The sequence below is a fragment of the Salvelinus namaycush genome, chromosome 26 (genome assembly GCF_016432855.1).
Source record: "Salvelinus namaycush isolate Seneca chromosome 26, SaNama_1.0, whole genome shotgun sequence".
In the NCBI taxonomy this organism is placed as follows: domain Eukaryota; kingdom Metazoa; phylum Chordata; class Actinopteri; order Salmoniformes; family Salmonidae; genus Salvelinus; species Salvelinus namaycush.
In genome coordinates this window covers 39,477,217-39,495,618 of record NC_052332.1, presented here as the reverse complement: position 1 = coordinate 39,495,618, position 18,402 = coordinate 39,477,217, and the positions used below count along the sequence as shown (strand labels likewise).

At 47.4% G+C, this 18,402-nt stretch overlaps 1 protein-coding gene across 1 annotated transcript in view; it reads right to left on the bottom strand.

Annotated features, from left to right (window-relative positions):
* The window catches only part of dclk1a (doublecortin-like kinase 1a), an 85,432-nt gene that overhangs the window by 33,892 nt on the left and 33,138 nt on the right, over positions 1–18,402 (bottom strand). The window contains exons 3-4 of the mRNA XM_038965541.1: positions 3,344–3,413; positions 2,915–3,090 (exon numbers count right to left, since the gene is read on the bottom strand). Of these exons, the coding sequence (XP_038821469.1) occupies positions 2,915–3,090; positions 3,344–3,413 (246 nt within the window). The remainder of the gene's footprint in view (positions 1–2,914; positions 3,091–3,343; positions 3,414–18,402) is intronic.

The window sequence follows — 18,402 nt, the reverse complement described above, 5'->3', positions numbered from 1 at the left end:
AACCCCTTCCCCCCTCATCTTGTCCCCTGTTAACCCCTTCCCCCCTCATCTCGCCCCCTGTTAACCCCTTCCCCCCTCATCTTGCCCCCTGTTAACCCCTTCCCCCCTCACCTTGTCCCCTGTTAACCCCTTCCCCCCTCATCTTGCCCCCTGTTAACCCCTTCCCCCCTCATCTTGCCCCCTGTTAACCCCTTCCCCCCTCATCTTGCCCCCTGTTAACCCCTTCCCCCCTCACCTTGTCCCCTGTTAACCCCTTCCCCCCTCACCTTGTCCCCTGTTAACCCCTTCCCCCCTCACCTTGCCCCTGTTAACCCCTTCCCCCCTCATCTTGCCCCCTGTTAACCCCTTCCCCCCTCACCTTGCCCCCTGTTAACCCCTTCCCCCCTCATCTCTCCCCCTGTTAACCCCTTCCCCCCTCATCTTGTCCCCTGTTAACCCCTTCCCCCCTCATCTTGTCCCCTGTTAACCCCTTTCCCCCTCATCTCGCCCCCTGTTAACCCCTTCCCCCCTCATCTTGTCCCCTGTTAACCCCTTCCCCCCTCACCTTGCCCCCTGTTAACCCCTTCCCCCCTCATCTCGCCCCCTGTTAACCCCTTCCCCCCTCATCTTGTCCCCTGTTAACCCCTTCCCCCCTCACCTTGCCCCCTGTTAACCCCTTCCCCCCTCATCTCTCCCCCTGTTAACCCCTTCCCCCCTCATCTTGTCCCCTGTTAACCCCTTCCCCCCTCATCTTGTCCCCTGTTAACCCCTTCCCCCCTCATCTCGCCCCCTGTTAACCCCTTCCCCCCTCATCTTGTCCCCTGTTAACCCATTCCCCCATCACCTTGCCCCCTGTTAACCCCTTCCCCCCTCATCTTGCCCCCTGTTAACCCCTTCCCCCCTCATCTTGTCCCCTGTTAACCCCTTCCCCCCTCATCTTGTCCCCTGTTAACCCCTTCCCCCCTCATCTCGCCCCCTGTTAACCCCTTCCCCCCTCATCTTGTCCCCTGTTAACCCCTTCCCCCCTCATCTCGCCCCCTGTTAACCCCTTCCCCCCTCATCTTGCCCCCTGTTAACCCCTTCCCCCCTCATCTTGCCCCCTGTTAAGCCCTTCCCCCCTCATCTCGCCCCCTGTTAACCCCTTCCCCCCTCATCTTGCCCCCTGTTAACCCCTTCCCCCCTCATCTTGCCCCCTGTTAACCCCTTCCCCCCTCATCTTGCCCCCTGTTAACCCCTTCCCCCCTCATCTTGCCCCCTGTTAACCCCTTCCCCCCTCATCTTGTCCCCTGTTAACCCCTTCCCCCTCATCTTGCCCCCTGTTAACCCCTTCCCCCCTCATCTTGCCCCCTGTTAACCCCTTCCCCCCTCATCTTGCCCCCTGTTAACCCCTTCCCCCCTCATCTCTCCCCCTGTTAACCCCTTCCCCCCTCATCTTGTCCCCTGTTAACCCCTTCCCCCCTCATCTTGCCCCCTGTTAACCCCTTCCACCCTCATCTTGCCCCCTGTTAACCCCTTCCCCCCTCATCTTGCCCCCTGTTAACCCCTTCCCCCCTCATCTTGTCCCCTGTTAACCCCTTCCCCCCTCATCTTGCCCCCTGTTAACCCCTTCCCCCCTCATCTTGCCCCCTGTTAACCCCTTCCCCCCTCATCTTGTCCCCTGTTAACCCCTTCCCCCCTCACCTTTTCCCCTGTTAACCCCTTCCCCCCTCATCTTGCCCCCTGTTAACCCCTTCCCCCCTCATCTCGCCCCCTGTTAACCCCTTCCCCCCCTCATCTTGTCCCCTGTTAACCCATTCCCCCATCACCTTGCCCCCTGTTAACCCCTTCCCCCCTCATCTTGCCCCCTGTTAACCCCTTCCCCCCTCATCTTGTCCCCTGTTAACCCCTTCCCCCCTCATCTTGTCCCCTGTTAACCCCTTCCCCCCTCATCTCGCCCCCTGTTAACCCCTTCCCCCCTCATCTTGTCCCCTGTTAACCCCTTCCCCCCTCATCTCGCCCCCTGTTAACCCCTTCCCCCCTCATCTTGCCCCCTGTTAACCCCTTCCCCCCTCATCTTGCCCCCTGTTAAGCCCTTCCCCCCTCATCTCGCCCCCTGTTAACCCCTTCCCCCCTCATCTTGCCCCCTGTTAACCCCTTCCCCCCTCATCTTGCCCCCTGTTAACCCCTTCCCCCCTCATCTTGCCCCCTGTTAACCCCTTCCCCCCTCATCTTGCCCCCTGTTAACCCCTTCCCCCCTCATCTTGTCCCCTGTTAACCCCTTCCCCCTCATCTTGCCCCCTGTTAACCCCTTCCCCCCTCATCTTGCCCCCTGTTAACCCCTTCCCCCCTCATCTTGCCCCCTGTTAACCCCTTCCCCCCTCATCTCTCCCCCTGTTAACCCCTTCCCCCCTCATCTTGTCCCCTGTTAACCCCTTCCCCCCTCATCTTGCCCCCTGTTAACCCCTTCCACCCTCATCTTGCCCCCTGTTAACCCCTTCCCCCCTCATCTTGCCCCCTGTTAACCCCTTCCCCCCTCATCTTGTCCCCTGTTAACCCCTTCCCCCCTCATCTTGCCCCCTGTTAACCCCTTCCCCCCTCATCTTGCCCCCTGTTAACCCCTTCCCCCCTCATCTTGTCCCCTGTTAACCCCTTCCCCCCTCACCTTTTCCCCTGTTAACCCCTTCCCCCCTCATCTTGCCCCCTGTTAACCCCTTCCCCCCTCATCTCGCCCCCTGTTAACCCCTTCCCCCCTCATCTTGTCCCCTGTTAACCCCTTCCCCCTCATCTTGTCCCCTGTTAACCCCTTCCCCCCTCACCTTGTCCCCTGTTAACCCCTTCCCCTGAAACATTGCCCATTACCCCCCCTGTTACCCCCTTCCCTTTTCCCCTGTTACCCCCCCTGTTAATCCCCCTGTTACCATTTCCCCCCCTCACCTTAACCCCCTTCCCTCCTCACCTTCCCCCGGCATCGGCCCTTGTTAATGATTTTCAGGGCGTATTCCCTGCCTGTGGAGTGTTCCACACATTCCCGGACCACCGCAAAGTTACCGTCTCCCAACATACGTCCCACTCTGTAGCGCTCCGATATGGAGGCAGGCACCGCAGGGATATCATCCTCTACTATAGACTCAGCTGGAGGAGGGAGGGAGGGACGGAGGGAGAGAGAGAGAGAGAGAGAGGTGTTATGATATGAAGCAGTAATTTCAAAGATAAAGAGAGAGAGAGAGTAATGGAGAGGGGAAGTTAGACAGAGTGGGGGTCAAGGAGAACAAAAGAGAAAAGAAGATGGGAGGAAGAAAGAGAGAGAGAGAGAGAGAGAGGGAGAGAGAGAGAGAGAGAGGGAAGACAGAGAGAGAAAGAGATGGAGGGACCCTTCCTTCTTTACCTCCATCCCCCTCTTCCATGGAGCTACAGACTTTGGTAGAGGCCAGAGAGATAGATGAACCCTGAGACTCCTGGAGAGAGAGAGAAAGAGAGAGAGAGGAAAGACAGAGAGACCAAGAGAGAACAATTTAATACACACATCTTCAGCACTATCATTGCTGATATACTGTATAGAACGTATAGAACTAATCCTGGAGTGAAGGAGAATCCTCTCATCTATCCCACTGCTTCTCTGCTCTCCTCTCTGTGATCTGTTCATCTCTATAGCTACGATAGTGTCTGTCTGTCTGCTAGTCTGTCTGTAGCTACGATAGTGTCTGTCTGTCTGTCTGTCTGCTAGTCTGTCTGTAGCCACGACAGTGTCTGTCTGTCTGCTAGTCTGTCTGTAGCCACGACAGTGTCTGTCTGTCTGTCTGTCTGCTAGTCTGTCTGTAGCCACGACAGTGTCTGTCTGTCTGCTAGTCTGTCTGTAGCCACGACAGTGTCTGTCTGTCTGTTTGTCTGCTAGTCTGTCTGTAGCCACGACAGTGTCTGTCTGTCTGTCTGCTGGTCTGTCTGCAGCCACGACAGTATCTGTCTGTCTATCTGCTGGTCTGTCTGTTGCCATGGTCGTGTCTGTCTGTCTGTCTGTCTGTCTGCTAGTCTGTCTGCAGCCACGACAGTGTCTGTCTGTCTGTCTGTCTGTCTGTCTGTTGCCATGATCTTGTCTGTCTGTCTGTCTGCTGGTCTGTCTGTAGCCACGGTAGTGTCTGCCTGTCTGCCTGTCTGCCTGTCTGTCTGTCTGTCTGTCTGTCTGTCTGTCTGTCTGTCTGTCTGTCTGTTGCCATGATCGTGTCTGTCTGTCTGTCTGTCTGCTGGTCTGTCTGTAGCCACGACAGTGTCTGTCTGTCTGTCTGTCTGTTGCCATGATCGTGTCTGTCTGTCTGTCTGTCTGCTAGTCTGTCTGCAGCCACGACAGTATCTGTCTGTCTATCTGCTGGTCTGTCTGTTGCCATGGTCGTGTCTGTCTGTCTGTCTGTCTGTCTGTCTGTCTGTCTGTCTGTCTGTCTGTCTGTCTGTCTGTCTGTCTGCTGGTCTGTCTGTAGCCACGACAGTGTCTGTCTGTCTGTCTGTCTGCTGGTCTGTCTGTTGCCATGATCGTGTCTGTCTGTCTGTCTGTTGGTCTGTCTGTAGCCACGGTAGTGTCTGTCTGTCTGTCTGCTGGTCTGTCTGTTGCCATGATCGTGTCTGTCTGTCTGTCTGTCTGCTGGTCTGTCTGCAGCCACGACAGTATCTGTCTGTCTATCTGCTGGTCTGTCCGTTGCCATGGTCGTGTCTGTCTGTCTGTCTGTCTGCTGGTCTGTCTGTAGCCACGACAGTGTCTGTCTGTCTGTCTGCTGGTCTGTCTGCAGCCACGACAGTATCTGTCTGTCTATCTGCTGGTCTGTCTGTTGCCATGATCGTGTCTGTCTGTCTGCTGGTCTGTCTGTAGCCACGGTAGTGTCTGTCTGTCTGTCTGTCTGTCTGTCTGTCGCCACGGTAGTGTCTGTCTGTCTGTCTGTAGCCACGACAGTGTCTGTCTGTCTGTCTGCTGGTCTGTCTGTAGCCACGGTAGTGTCTGTTTGTCTGTTTGTCTGAAGACAAAGACTCATTATAGAACCAGCCAACACTCCCAGTAGTTGCCATGGCAGCACTAGGAAGTCAGGAGAGAAGGGGGGAGAAAATGGGGGAGAGAAAGGGGGAGAGAATGGGGGAGAGAAGGGGGAGCCTGGTTGGTGTTGTAAATTAGTTTCACATCTCTTCTATCATTTTCACCCCTCCTCTGCTCTCTCCATCTCTCTGTCTACCCTACTCTCTCCTCCTCCTCTGCCTTCTCCATCTCTCTGTCTACCCTCCTCTCTCCTCTCTTCTCCTGCTCTGCTCTCTCTATCTCTCTGTCTACCCTCCTCCTCCTCTGCTCTCTCCATCTCTTTGTCTACCCTCCTCCTCCTCCTCTGCTCTCTCCATCTCTCTGTCTACCCTCCTCCTCCTCTGCTCTCTCCATCTCTCTGTCTACCCTCCTCTCTCCTCTCTGCTCCTCCTCCTCCTCTGCTCTCTCCATCTCTCTGTCTACCCTCCTCCTCCTCCTCTGCTCTCTCCATCTCTCTGTCTACCCTCCTCCTCCTCCTCTGCTCTCTCCATCTCTCTGTCTACCCTCCTCTCTCCTCCTCCTCCTCCTCTGCTCTCTCCCTCTCTCTGTCTACCCTCCTCTCTCCTCTCTCTTCCTCCTCCTCCTCTGCTCTCTCCATCTCTTTGTCTACCCTCCTCTCTTCTCCTCCTCCTCTCCCTCTCTCTGTCTACCTTCTTGTCTTCTCCTCATCCTCTCCCTGTCTTCTGTCCTCTCTCTAGTCGTGGTTACACATTTACATTAACATGTGGTTGTTGTCATCTGATCAAGATGATCTGATCACTATCTGATGGAGATTTGTTGCGTCTACACATGGTAATGAAACATGTCTCTTATAAGCCCACTGTGTCCATATTATGACCAGATTCACTGGTCTCTCCCTGTATGCAAATGAACCCAACCTCCCTTATGACACAAACTGTAGGCCCAGGTGGATTGGCTGTTTTTAGGCGGGTCTTAAGAAGAATTAACGTAGCAAAACGGTTCATTTTGAAGAACCTCTAACATGACAACCTATAGCAAGACACATTGTCAAATTATGAAAATGGATAAACACGACAATGGATAAAAAGTGCAAAAGAGCACACATGTGAAGCAAATACTATGTCTTTATAAAATAATAAATACCATGTCTTTATAAAATAATAAATACCATGTCTTTATAAAGGAATAAATACTGTCTTTATAAAATAATACCTACTATGGCTTTATAGAGGAATAAATACTGTATTTTTAAAATAATAAATACTGTATTTTTAAAATAATAAATACTATGTCTTTTTGAAATAATAAATACTGTCTTTTAAAAATAATAAATACTGTCTTATTAAAGGAATAAATACTCTCTTATTAAATGAATAAATAATGTCTTATTAAATAAATAAATACTGTCTTTATAAAGGAATAAATACTGTCTTTATAAAGGAATAAATACTGTCTTTATAAAGGAATAAATACTATGTCTTTATAAAGGACAAAATACTGTCTTTATAAAGGAATAAATAATGTGTTTATAAAGGAATAAATACTATGTCTTTATAAAATAATAAATACTATGGCTTTATAAAGGAATAAATACTCTATTTTTAATATAATACATACTATGTCTTTTTGAAATAATAAATACTGTCTTATTAAAGGAATAAATACTCTCTTATTAAATTAATAAATAATTTCTTATTAAATGAATAAATACTGTCTTTATAAAGGAAAAATACTGTCTTTATAAAGGAATAAATAATGTCTTTATAAAGGAATAAATACTATGTTTTTATAAAATAATAAATACTATGTCTTTATAAAGGAATAAATACTATGTCTTTATAAAGGAATAAATACTATGTTTTTATAAAGAAATACATACTGTCTTTATAAAGGAATACATACTGTCTTTATAAAATAATAAATACTATGTCTTTATAAAGGAATAAATACTATGGCTTTATAAAATAATACATACTATGGCTTTATAAAATAATAAATACTATGTCTTTATAAAGGAAGCAATACTATGGCATTATAAAGGAATAAATACCGTAGACCGCCCTCCATTTGCATAACGCCCACACAGATCCACAGATGATGCAATCTCTATTGCCCTTTCCCACCTGGACAAAAGGAACATCTATGTGAGAATAATATTCATTGACTACAGCTCAACGTTTAACACCATAGTTCCCTCAAAGCTCATCACTAAGCTAAAGACCCTAGGACTAAACACCTCTTTCTGCAACTGGATCCTGGACTTCCTGACGGGCCGCACCCAGGTGGTGAGGGTAGGTAACAACACCTCTGCCACGCTGATCCTCAACACGGGGCCCTCTCAGGGGTGCATGCTTAGTCCCCTCCTCTACTCCCTGTTCACTAATGACTGCATGGCCAAGCACGACTCCAACACCATCATTAAGTTTGCTGACAACACAACAGTGGTAGGCCTGATCACCAACAACTACGAGACAGCCTATAGGGAGGAGATCAAAGACCTGGCAGTGTGGTGCCAGGACAACAACCTCTCCCTCAACGTGATCAAGACAAAGGAGATGATTGTGGACTGCAGGAGAAGGAGGACTGAGCACGCCCCCATTCTCATCGACGGGGCTGCATTGGAGCAGGTTGAGAGCTTCAAGTTCCTCGGTGTCCACATCACCAACAAATTATCACCAAACACACCAAGACAGTCGTGAAGAGGGCACGACAAAGACTCTTTTTGGCATGGGTTCTCAGAGCCTCAAAAGGTTCTACAGCTGCACCATTGACAGCATCCTGACGGGTTGTATCACTGCCTGGTATGGCAACAGCTCTCCCTCAGACCGCAAGGCATTACAGAGGGGAGTGCGTACGGCCCAGTACATCACTGGGGCTAAGCTTCATGCCATCCAGGACCTCTATACCAGGCAGAGTCAAAGGAAGGCCCTAAAAATTGTCAAAGAATAGTCATAGACTGTTCTCTCTGCTACCGCACGGCAAGCGGTACCGGAGCGCCAAGTCTAGGTCAAAAAGGCTTATTAACAGCTTCTACCCCCAAGCCATAACACTCGTGAACTGCTAATCAAATGGCTACCCAGACTATTTGCATTGTCCCCCCCCCCCCCGCTTCTTTTACACTGCTGCTACTCTCTGTTATTATCTATGCATAGTCACTTTAATAAATCCACCTACATGTACATATTACCTCAATTACCTCGACTAACCAGTGCCCCCGCACATTGACTCTGTACCGGTACCCCCTGTATATAGTCTCCACATTGACTCTGTACTGGTACCCCCTGTATATAGCCTCCACATTGACTCTGTACCGGTACCCCCTGTATATAGCCTCCACATTGACTCTGTACCGGTACCCCCTGTATATAGCCTCCACATTGATTCTGTACTGGTACCCCCTGTATATAGCCTCCACATTGACTCTGTACCGGTACCCCCTGTATATAGCCTCCACATTGACTCTGTACCGTAACACCCTGTATATAGCCTCCACATTGACTCTATACTGGTACCCCCTGTATATAGCCTCCACATTGACTCTGTACCGGTACCCCCTGTATATAGCCTCCACATTGACTCTGTACCGGTACTCCCTGTATATAGTCTCCACATTGACTCTGTACTGGTACCCCCTGTATATAGCCTCCACATTGACTCTGTACCGGTATCCCCCTGTGTATATAGCCTCCACATTGACTCTGTACCGGTACCCCCTGTATATAGCCTCCACATTGACTCTGTACCGGTATCCCCCTGTGTATAGCCTCGCTATTGTTACTTTACTACTGCTGTTTAATGATATATATATATATATATATATATTAGAAACAGTGAGTCAGTCAGCCAGTCAGTCAGTGAGTCAGTCAGTGAGTCTGTCAATCAGTCAGTGAGTCAGTCAGTGAGGCAGTCAGTCAGTCAGTGAGTTAGTCGGTGAGTCTGTCAATCAGTCAGTGAGTCAGTCAGTGAGGCAGTCAGTCAGTCAGTGAGTTAGTCGGTGAGTCAGTGGGTGAGTCAGTCAGTGAGTCAGTCAGTCAGCCAGTCAGTCAGTGAGTCAGTCAGTGAGGCAGTCAGTCAGTCAGTGAGTTAGTCAGTGAGTCATTGAGTGAGTCAGTCAGTCAGTCAATCAGTCAGTGAGGCAGTCAGTCAGTCAGTGAGTTAGTCAGTGAGTCAGTCAGTGAGTCAGTCAGTCAGTCAATCAGTCAGTGAGTCAGTCAGTCAGTCAGTCAATCAGTCAGTGAGTCAGTGAGTGATTCAGTCAGCCAGTCAGTCAGTGAGTCAGTCAGTCAGTGTTAAGATATTTTATCAAGGTTTAAGATAAATGATTCATTAATCCTACCCAGAAGCTTAACCATTAGGATTAGAGGTTATGTAGCATGTACAGGGGGAGAAAGGAATGTCTGTGTGTACCTAAAGAAAACTAAGTGGATCATTAACCTATGTTTGAACCGACTAAGCTATAACTCTGTGGAGATAAGGGAAGACAGCAAAAACCCCTCTAGGTTTTCCATATCTGGGGGGGTGGGGACTGGAACTGTCAGCTAAGTGGTAATAAACTGTGGTGAGACTTCAGGAGATAATCCAGATTAGTGTGTATGTATGTGCGATAGTAATAGAAGGGATAAAAATAACGGTTTTGTATATGCACGTCAGAGATCTCTCGAGAATAAACGCTATTGATTAATTTGGTGGCTGGTCTTTGTCTATTTTATGCAAATAAGGATCTTACAAATTCTTAGAAACGGACAGAGTGTTTGCTTTATTATAATTAAATTGGTTAACCTGTTTGGGCTGCAGGGGCAGTATTGAGTAGCCAGATAAAAGGTGCCCATTTCAAACGGCCTCGTACTCAATTCTTGCTCGTACAATATGCATATTATTATTACTATTGGATAGAAAACACTCTCTAGTTTCTAAAACCGTTTGAATTATATCTATGAGTCAAACAGAACTCATTTGGCACAAACTTCCTGACCAGGAAGTGGAAAGTCTGAAATCGAGGCTCTGTTCTACTTCCTGCCTATAAATGGGCATGATACGTATTAGTATACAATGCACTTCATAGACCTTCCCTGGATGTCAAGAGGCGGTGAGAGAAGAAATTGAGTGTTTATCTTGGTCTGAAGTGGAATACAAGCTCTTTGTATGACGTGTCCCCCATTTCCTGTTTTCTGGAGAGCGCGAGGAGGTACCTGGATTTGCCTTGTTTAGCTGCCGTTATAGGCGGACTACTATCTCCGGCTTTGATTTTATTTTATACATGTGACCATATCATCGTAAAGTATGTTTTTTCAATATAGTTTAATCAGATTATTGAAATTTTTCGGGAGTTTTGCCGTGTTCCGTTCTCTGACTTTGTTGACGATGGAGAGATTCGTGCCACTTGGCTAGTGTGCTTGCTAAATCGAGAGGGAAAGTGGCCGTTCTAAATCCAAACAACGATTGTTCCCGACAAAGGACCTGTCCAACATTTGATGAAAGATCAGAAAAGTAAGAAACATTTATGATGTATTTCATATATTGCGTACATGTGAATTAGTCGTCGGCGCCCAACTTTTGGGTATCTAGCTATACCGAAGCTGGATGTCGTAATGAAGTTATTTTTTAGAATTCTAACACTGCGATTTCATTAAGAACTAATGGATCTATCATTTCCTATACAACATGTATTTTTTAGTTATGTTTATGAATAGCTATTTGGTCAGAATATGTGTATCAGAAAAAGTGTCAGAAAAAAATCTGGACGTTGTGGGAAAAAGTAGCTAAGTTAGCACAATGTATAACCATTGATTTCAGCTCTAAATATGCACATTTTCAAACAAAACATAAGTGTATGTATAACCTGATGTTATAGGACTGTCATCTGATGAAGAATATCAAGGTTAGTTAAAAATTATATATCTTTTACTGGTTTGTCACGATCGCTAACTTTTACTGCTGGGGAAGGGCTTGTGTTTCTGGCTATTGTGGTAAGCTAATATAACGCTATATTGTGTTTCGCTGTAAAAAACTTAATAAATCGGAAATATTGGTGGAATCACCAGATGCCTGTCTTTCATTTGCTGTACACTATGTATTTTCAGAAATGTTTTATGATGAGTATTTAGATATTGACGTTGGTGTCTGTAATTATTCTGTCTGCTTTCGGTGCAATTTTGATTGTAGCTACATGTAAACTATGATTTATACCTGAAATATGCAATTTTTCGAACAAAACATAGATTTATTGAATAACATGTTATAAGACTGTCATCTGATGAAGTTGTTTGTGGTTAGTTTGGTTGGTTCTTGGTTAGTTAGGTTGGCTTTGTGCATGCACCTGTGCTGTGAAAAATGTCTGTCCTTTTTTGTATTTGGTGGTGAGCTAACATAAATATACGTGCTGTTTTCGCTGTAAAACATTTTAAAAATAGGACATGTTGGCTGGATTCACAAGATGTGTACCTTTCATTTGCTGTATTGGACTTGTTAATGTGTGAAAGTTAAATATTTAAAAAAAATATATTTTGAATTTCGCGCCCTGCACTTGAAGTGGCTGTTGTCATAAGTGTACCGACACCGGGCTGCAGCCATAAGAAGTTAACGAACATTTAGGAAACGATTTCCTTCAACAGTCAGTCAGTCAGTCAGTCAGTCAGTTAGTCAGTTAGTCAGTTAGTCAGTGAATCAGTCACTGAGTCAGTCAGTCAGTCAGGGAGTAGGTCAGTCATATGAAAAACACAACTCTTAGTTGCTCTGCAGAGAGGCAATCTAGCTACACTTAGGGGAACAAAATACTGTTGCTATGGAAACTATTCCAAGAGAGCAGCGCTTATGACACTTCCAGCGAGCCCAGAACGCCCATATAAGGACATACTGTATATCCTTCCTGTCTCCAGGTTGGGAGAGCAAGGGGTTCAGCCTACTGTTTTCTTCTCCTCAGAGATGGAAGGATAAAGAGAGAGAAGGGGGAGAGAGAGAGAGAGAAACAGAGAGAGTGCCAGAGAGGGAGAGAGAGAGAGAAGTGAGTGCAGGTAGATTAGTCGATAGAGGTCTGGAGAGAGAGGTGCTGCAACAGACAGAGAAACAGAGAGAGTGCAAGAGAGGGAGAGAGAGAGAGAAGTGAGTGCAGGTAGATTAGTCGATAGAGGTCTGGAGAGAGAGGTGCTGCAACAGACAGAGAAACAGAGAGAGTGAAAGAGAGGGAGAGAGAGAGAAGTGAGTGCAGGTAGATTAGTCGATAGAGGTCTGGAGAGAGGTGCTGCAACAGACAGAGAAACAGAGAGAGTGAAAGAGAGGGAGAGAGAGAGAAGAGTGCAGGTAGATTAGTCGATAGAGGTCTGGAGAGAGAGAGAGGTGCTACAACAGACAGAGAAACAGAGAGAGTGAAAGAGAGGGAGAGAGAAGTGAGTGCAGATAGATTAGTCGATAGAGGTCTCTCTCTCTCTCTCTCTCTCTCTCTCTCTCTCTCTCTCTCTCTCTCCTCTCTCTCTCTCTCTTCTCTCTTCTCTCTCTCTCTCTCTCTCTCTCTCTCTTCTTCTCTCTCTCTCTCTTTCTTTTCTCTCTCTCTCTCTCTCTCGAGAGGAGAGGGAGAGAGAGAGATGCGAGAGAGGAGAGAGAGAGAGAGAGAGAGAGAGAGAGAGAGAGAGAGAGAGAGGTGCTCCAACAGACAGAGGGTGAAACCAAAAGACTATTTCCCCATTGTCACACCCTGATCTGTTTCACCTGTTTTATGCTTGTCTCAACCCCCTCCAGGTGTCGCCCATCTTCCCCATTATCGCCTGTGTATTTATACCTGTGTTCTCTGTTTGTTGTTGCCAGTTCGTTTTGTTTCATCAAGCCTACCATCGTTTTCCCCTCAGTTCCTGTCCCTCGATTATTCCTGTTTTCTAGTTTTCCAGGTTTTGACCTTTTCTGCCTAACCTGACCCTGAGCCTGCCTGCCGCCTGTACCTTTTCTGCCTAACCTGACCCTGACCCTGACCCTGACCCTGAGCCTGCCTGCCGCCCTGTACCTTTTCCCCACCTATCTGGATTACTGACCCCTGCTTGCCCTTGACCTGTCTTTTGCCTGCCCCTGTTCGATTAATAAACAGTTGTTAATTTGACGTTGTCTGCATCTGGGTCTTACCTACGAAACGTGATAGTACGAACTGGCCATGACTGATCCAGCAGACCCGGGCCAGCTGCGCAACGCCATCTCTTCCCAAGGAACCACCATTGGTAGGTACGAAGAATTGCATCGTGGCCTTATGGAGGGGGTCCAAACGTTGGCTGAATGCCATGACCGGGAGTTGGTAATTTTGCTGGAGCAATTCCACGGGTTGACTGGGAGGCAGCAACCCCACAGCCCCTCAGTAACTCAGCTGTTAGCAGTGCCGTCTCATCGGTCACTCCACCTTCTCGGGAGCCCTGCTTACCTCCCCCAGAAGGCAGCAGTGGAGAGCTGAGCACCTGTCAGGCGTTTCTAGCTGAATGTGCCCTCGTCTTCGAGCTTCAGCCCTCCTCAAAGGTTAGTGATTAATTTTATCTCTATTTCTGCTTTTTGTTACTCCTCTCTTTAACTGGAAAAATGGCTGTCTTTTTCTGTGACTTGGCTCATACCTAACATAATCGTTTGGTGTGCTTTCGTCGTAAAACCTTTTTGAAATCGGACACTTTGGCCGGATTTACAACAAGTGTATCTTTAAAATGGTGTAAAATACTTGTATGTTTGAGAAATTTAAATTATGGGATTTCTGTTGTTTTGAATTTGGCGCCCTGCAGTATCACTGGCTGTTGATGAGGTGGGACGCTACCGTCCCACATACCCTAGAGAGGTTAAAAGATCAGGCTCACCGGTAGGGGCAAGTACTCCGGTGGGCCATATGGTGAACTTTTCTGCTTCCCTTGCTCGCACCCCTTTTCATGCCATTCTGCTGTGGGGAAACCAGTCTAAATCTCTCCGGGTCCTCATTGATTATGGGGCCGATGAGAGCTTTTTGGACGCTACCCTGGCTTCTGAGCTGAACATCTCCACTCAGCCCCTCTCCATTCCCATGGATGTTGGAGTGCTGGACGGGTGCTCTATAGGCCAGGTCACTCATAATACCACTCCCATCAACCTACTGGTGTCAGGGAATCACAGCGAGACTATTCCATTTCTGTTCATCAAGTCTCCTCAGATTCCAGTAGTTTTGGGATTCTCCTGGCTCCACAGTGACACAATCCCCTCATCAACTGGTCTGCTGGTGCCATCATGGGCTGGAGTCCGTTCTGCCATGCCCATTGTCTGAAGTCAGCGCAACCTGCCCTGGGACGTCTTCCTGAGGTTTCGGAAGGTGCCCAGGACCTCTCCTCCATCCCCGCGGAGTACCAGAATCTCGGGGAGGTGATCAGCAAAGCCCGGACCACTTCGCTTCTGCCGCACCGACCCTATGACTAAGGGATTGACCTTTTCCATAGCACTACGCCGCCCCGAGGACGCCTGTACTCTCTGTCGAGACCGGAGACCAAGGCTATGGAGACCTACATTGGGGACTCCCTAGCTGCAGGATTTATACATCCCTCTTCCTCTCCCACAGGCGCAGGGTTCTTCTTCGTGGAGAAAAAGGACAAGACCCTGCGCTCGTGCATTGACTACCGGGGACTCAATGACATTACTGTTAAGAACCGTTACCCTCTACCACTAATTTCCTCGGCCTTCGAGCCGCTCCAAGGGGCCACTGTGTTTTCCAAGCAGGATCTACGGAACGCTTAACACCTGGTGCAGATACGAGAGGGGGACGAGTGGAAGACCGCCTTCAAGATGGCCAGCGGCCACTACGAGTATATGGTCATGCCTTTTGGCCTCACAAATGCCCCTGCTGTGTTCCAGGCTCTGGTAAATTATGTTCTCTGTGACATGTTGAACCGGATCGTCTTCGTCTACATTGATGACATCCTTGTCTTCTCCCTCTCCCCTAAATAACACATGTTCCACGTCCCACAGGTGCTTAAATGCCTGAGAGCGGTGGTGGATTGGCCTCAGCCTACGTCCAGGGTGCAGCTGCATTGTTTCCTGGTGTTTTCCACCCTTTATCGCCGTGTATCAGGGGTTACAGCACACTGGCAGCCCACTTGTCAGCACCCACCTCTCCCAAAGTTCTGTTCATGTGGTCACCAGCTGCTGACCGGGCGTTCCGGGACCTTCACTTCTTTGGGACAGGGGGGGCAGTATTGAGTAGGTTGGATAAAAAGGTGCCCAGAGTAAACTGCCTGCTACTCTGTCCTAAAAGCTAGAATATGCATATAATTAGTAGATTTGGATAGAAAACACTCAGAAGTTTCAAAACCGTTTGAATGATGTCTCTGAGTATAACAGAACTCATATGGCAGGCAAAAGCCTGAGAAAAAATCCAACCAGGAAGTGGGAAATCTGAGGTTTGTAGTGTTTCAACTCTTTGCCGATCCAAGATACAGTGGAAATGGGGTCATGTTGCACTTCCTAAGGCTTCCACTAGATGTCAACAGTCTATAGAACCTTGATTGATGCTTCTACTGTGAAGGAGGGGGGAATGAGAGGGGATTGAGTCAGAGGTCTGGCAGAGTGCCACGAGCTGGTCACGAGCTGGTCATGCGCATTCACCTGAGAGGTAGCTTGCGTTCCATCGCATTTCTGAAGACAAAGGAATTCTCCGGTTGGAACATTATTGAAGATTTATGATAAAAACATCCTAAAGATTGATTCTATACTTAGTTTGACATGTTTCTACGGACTGTAATATGACTTTTCGTCTGATCTTTCGCCTGGACCTGCTAGTGCGTCGTCAGTTTGGATTGTGTACTAAACGCGCAAACAAAAGGAGGTGTTTGGACATAAATTATGGACTTTATTGAACAAATCAAACATTTATTGTGGAACTGGGGTTCCTGGGAGTGCATTCTGATGAAAATCATCAAAGGTAAGTGAATATTTATAATGCTATTTCTGACTTTGTTGACTCCACAACATGGCGGATATTCTTTGGCTTGTTTGGGCTCTGAGCGCTGTACTCAGATTATTGCATGGTGTGTTTTTTTGGTAAAGCTTTTTTGAAATCTGACACAGCGGTTGCATTAAGGAGAAGTTTATCTAAAGTTCCATGCATAACACATGTATTTTCATCAACATTTATAATGAGTATTTCTGTAAATTGATGTGGCTCTCTGCAAAATCACCGGATGTTTTGGAAGCAAAACATTACTGAACGTAACGCGCCAATGTAAACTGAGATTTTTGGATATAAATATGAACTTTATCGAACAAAACATACATGTATTGTGTAACATGAAGTCCTATGAGTGTCATCTGATGAAGATCATCAAAGGTTAGTGATTCATTTGATCTCTATTCATGCTTTTTGTGACTCCTCTGTTTGGCTGTAAAAATGGCTGTGTTTTTCTGTGGCTATGTACTGACCTAACATAATCGTTTGGTGTGCTTTCGTCGTAAAGCCTTTTTGAAATCTGACACATCACAACAAGTGTAGCTTTAATTTGGTGTATTGCATGTGTGATCTCATGAAAATTTCATTTTTATAGTAATTTATTTGAATTTGGCGCTCTGCATTTTCACTGGATGTTGGCAAGCGTCCCACATATCCCAGAGAGGTTAACTTCTTTGGGATAGGGGGTGGTATTTTGACGTCCGGATGAAAAGCGTGCCCAAAGTAAACGGCCTGCTACTCAGGCCCAGAAGCTAGGATATGCATATAAGTAGTAGATTTGGATAGAAAACACTCTAAAATTTCTAAAACTGTTAAAATATTGTATGTGAGTATAATAGAACTGAAATGGCGTAACCCCTAGGACAAACCATCCCCCAAAAAAAGAATTCATCCTACCACTGATTTCAATGGCTGGCACTTTTATAATAGGGCGAAATCGTGCCCGATTGCAATTCCTAGGGCTTCCACTAGATGTCAACAGTCTTTAGAAAGAGTTTCAGGCTGGTTTTTAGAAAAATTAGCCAGAAATTGTAGTTTTTCTAGGTGGCTCCCATTTTGGATGTAGTGTTTCCAAGCTCGTGAATGAGATCGCGTTCTTTGGTATTTTTCTCCGGTAAAGACAATAACGATTCTCCGTCTTAAATTTTTTCATTTATTTACCGTATTAGGGTACCTATTTTTTGATTATAAACGTTGATTGACTTGTTTGGATAAGTTTATTGGATAACGTTTGGGATTCATTTTGTTTGCATTTTGAAGGAGGGAAACCGAGTGGATTATTGACTGAAGCGCGCCAGCTAAACTGAGTTTTTATGGATATAAAGAAGGACTTTATCAAACAAAAGGACCATTTGTAATGTAACTGGGACCTTTTGAAGTGCCAACAGAAGAAGATCTTCAAAGGTAAGGCATATATTATATCACTATTTTTGACTTTCGTGTCGCAACTCCCTGGTTGAAAATGATTTGTTATGCATTTGTGTGCTGGGCGCTGTCCTCAGATAATCGCATGGTTTGCTTTCGCCGTAAAGCCTTTTTGAAATCTGACACGGCGGCTGGATTAACAACAATTTACGCTTTATTTTGATGTATTACCCCTGTGATTACATGAAAGTTTAATATACTTATAGTAATTTAATTTTAATTTGGGGCTCTGCAATTTCACTGGAAATTGTCGAAATGGGACGGTAGCGTCCCACTAATCCGCAAGAAGTTAAACACCGCTTCAACACTGCTCCCATTCTGGTTTGTCCCCCCAGTTCGTGGTGGAGGCCGATGCTTCGGATGTCGGAGTGGGGGCTGTCCTGTCCCAACGTTCTGCCCTTAAGCTGCATCCCTGCGCCTTCATCACCCACCGCCTCAACGCCATGGAGAGGGACTACGATGTGGGGAATCAAGAGCTTCTCGCAGTGAAGATGGAGTTGGAGGAATGGAGGCACTGGTTGGAAGGGGCGGACCACAAAAACCTGGAGTATCTCCACACCGCCAAGCGCCTCAACCCCAGGCAAGCGAGATGAGCCCTGCTGTTAACACGGCTCAACTTTTCCCTCTCTTACCGGCCGGGGGCCAAGAACATCAAGCCGGATGCCCTGTCTCGCCGCTATAGCCCCACAGTTACCACCCCGGAGCCCGAGACCATCCTTCCCACCTCGTGCCTGGTGACGGCACTCAGGGAAACAGGTCCAGGAGGCACAGGTCCGGGAGTTTCTCAGTTCTCGTCCCGGTTCTGGAAGGCGTTTTGCACCCTCATTGGGTCGTCAGCCAGCCTGTACTCTGGGTTCCACCCCCAGTCCAATGGCCAGTCGGAGCGAGCCAAACAGGACCTCGAGACTACTCTGCGCTGCCTGGTCTCCGCCAACCCCACCATCTGGAGCTAGCAGCTTGTGTGGGTGGAATAAACAACCTCCTACCCTGCTCTGCCCACGGCCTATCGCCATTTGAGTGTCCATGTATCGACAACAAGCGGATCCCCATCGGACCCGGGCTTCCCGGTATCGTCTCGGGCAGA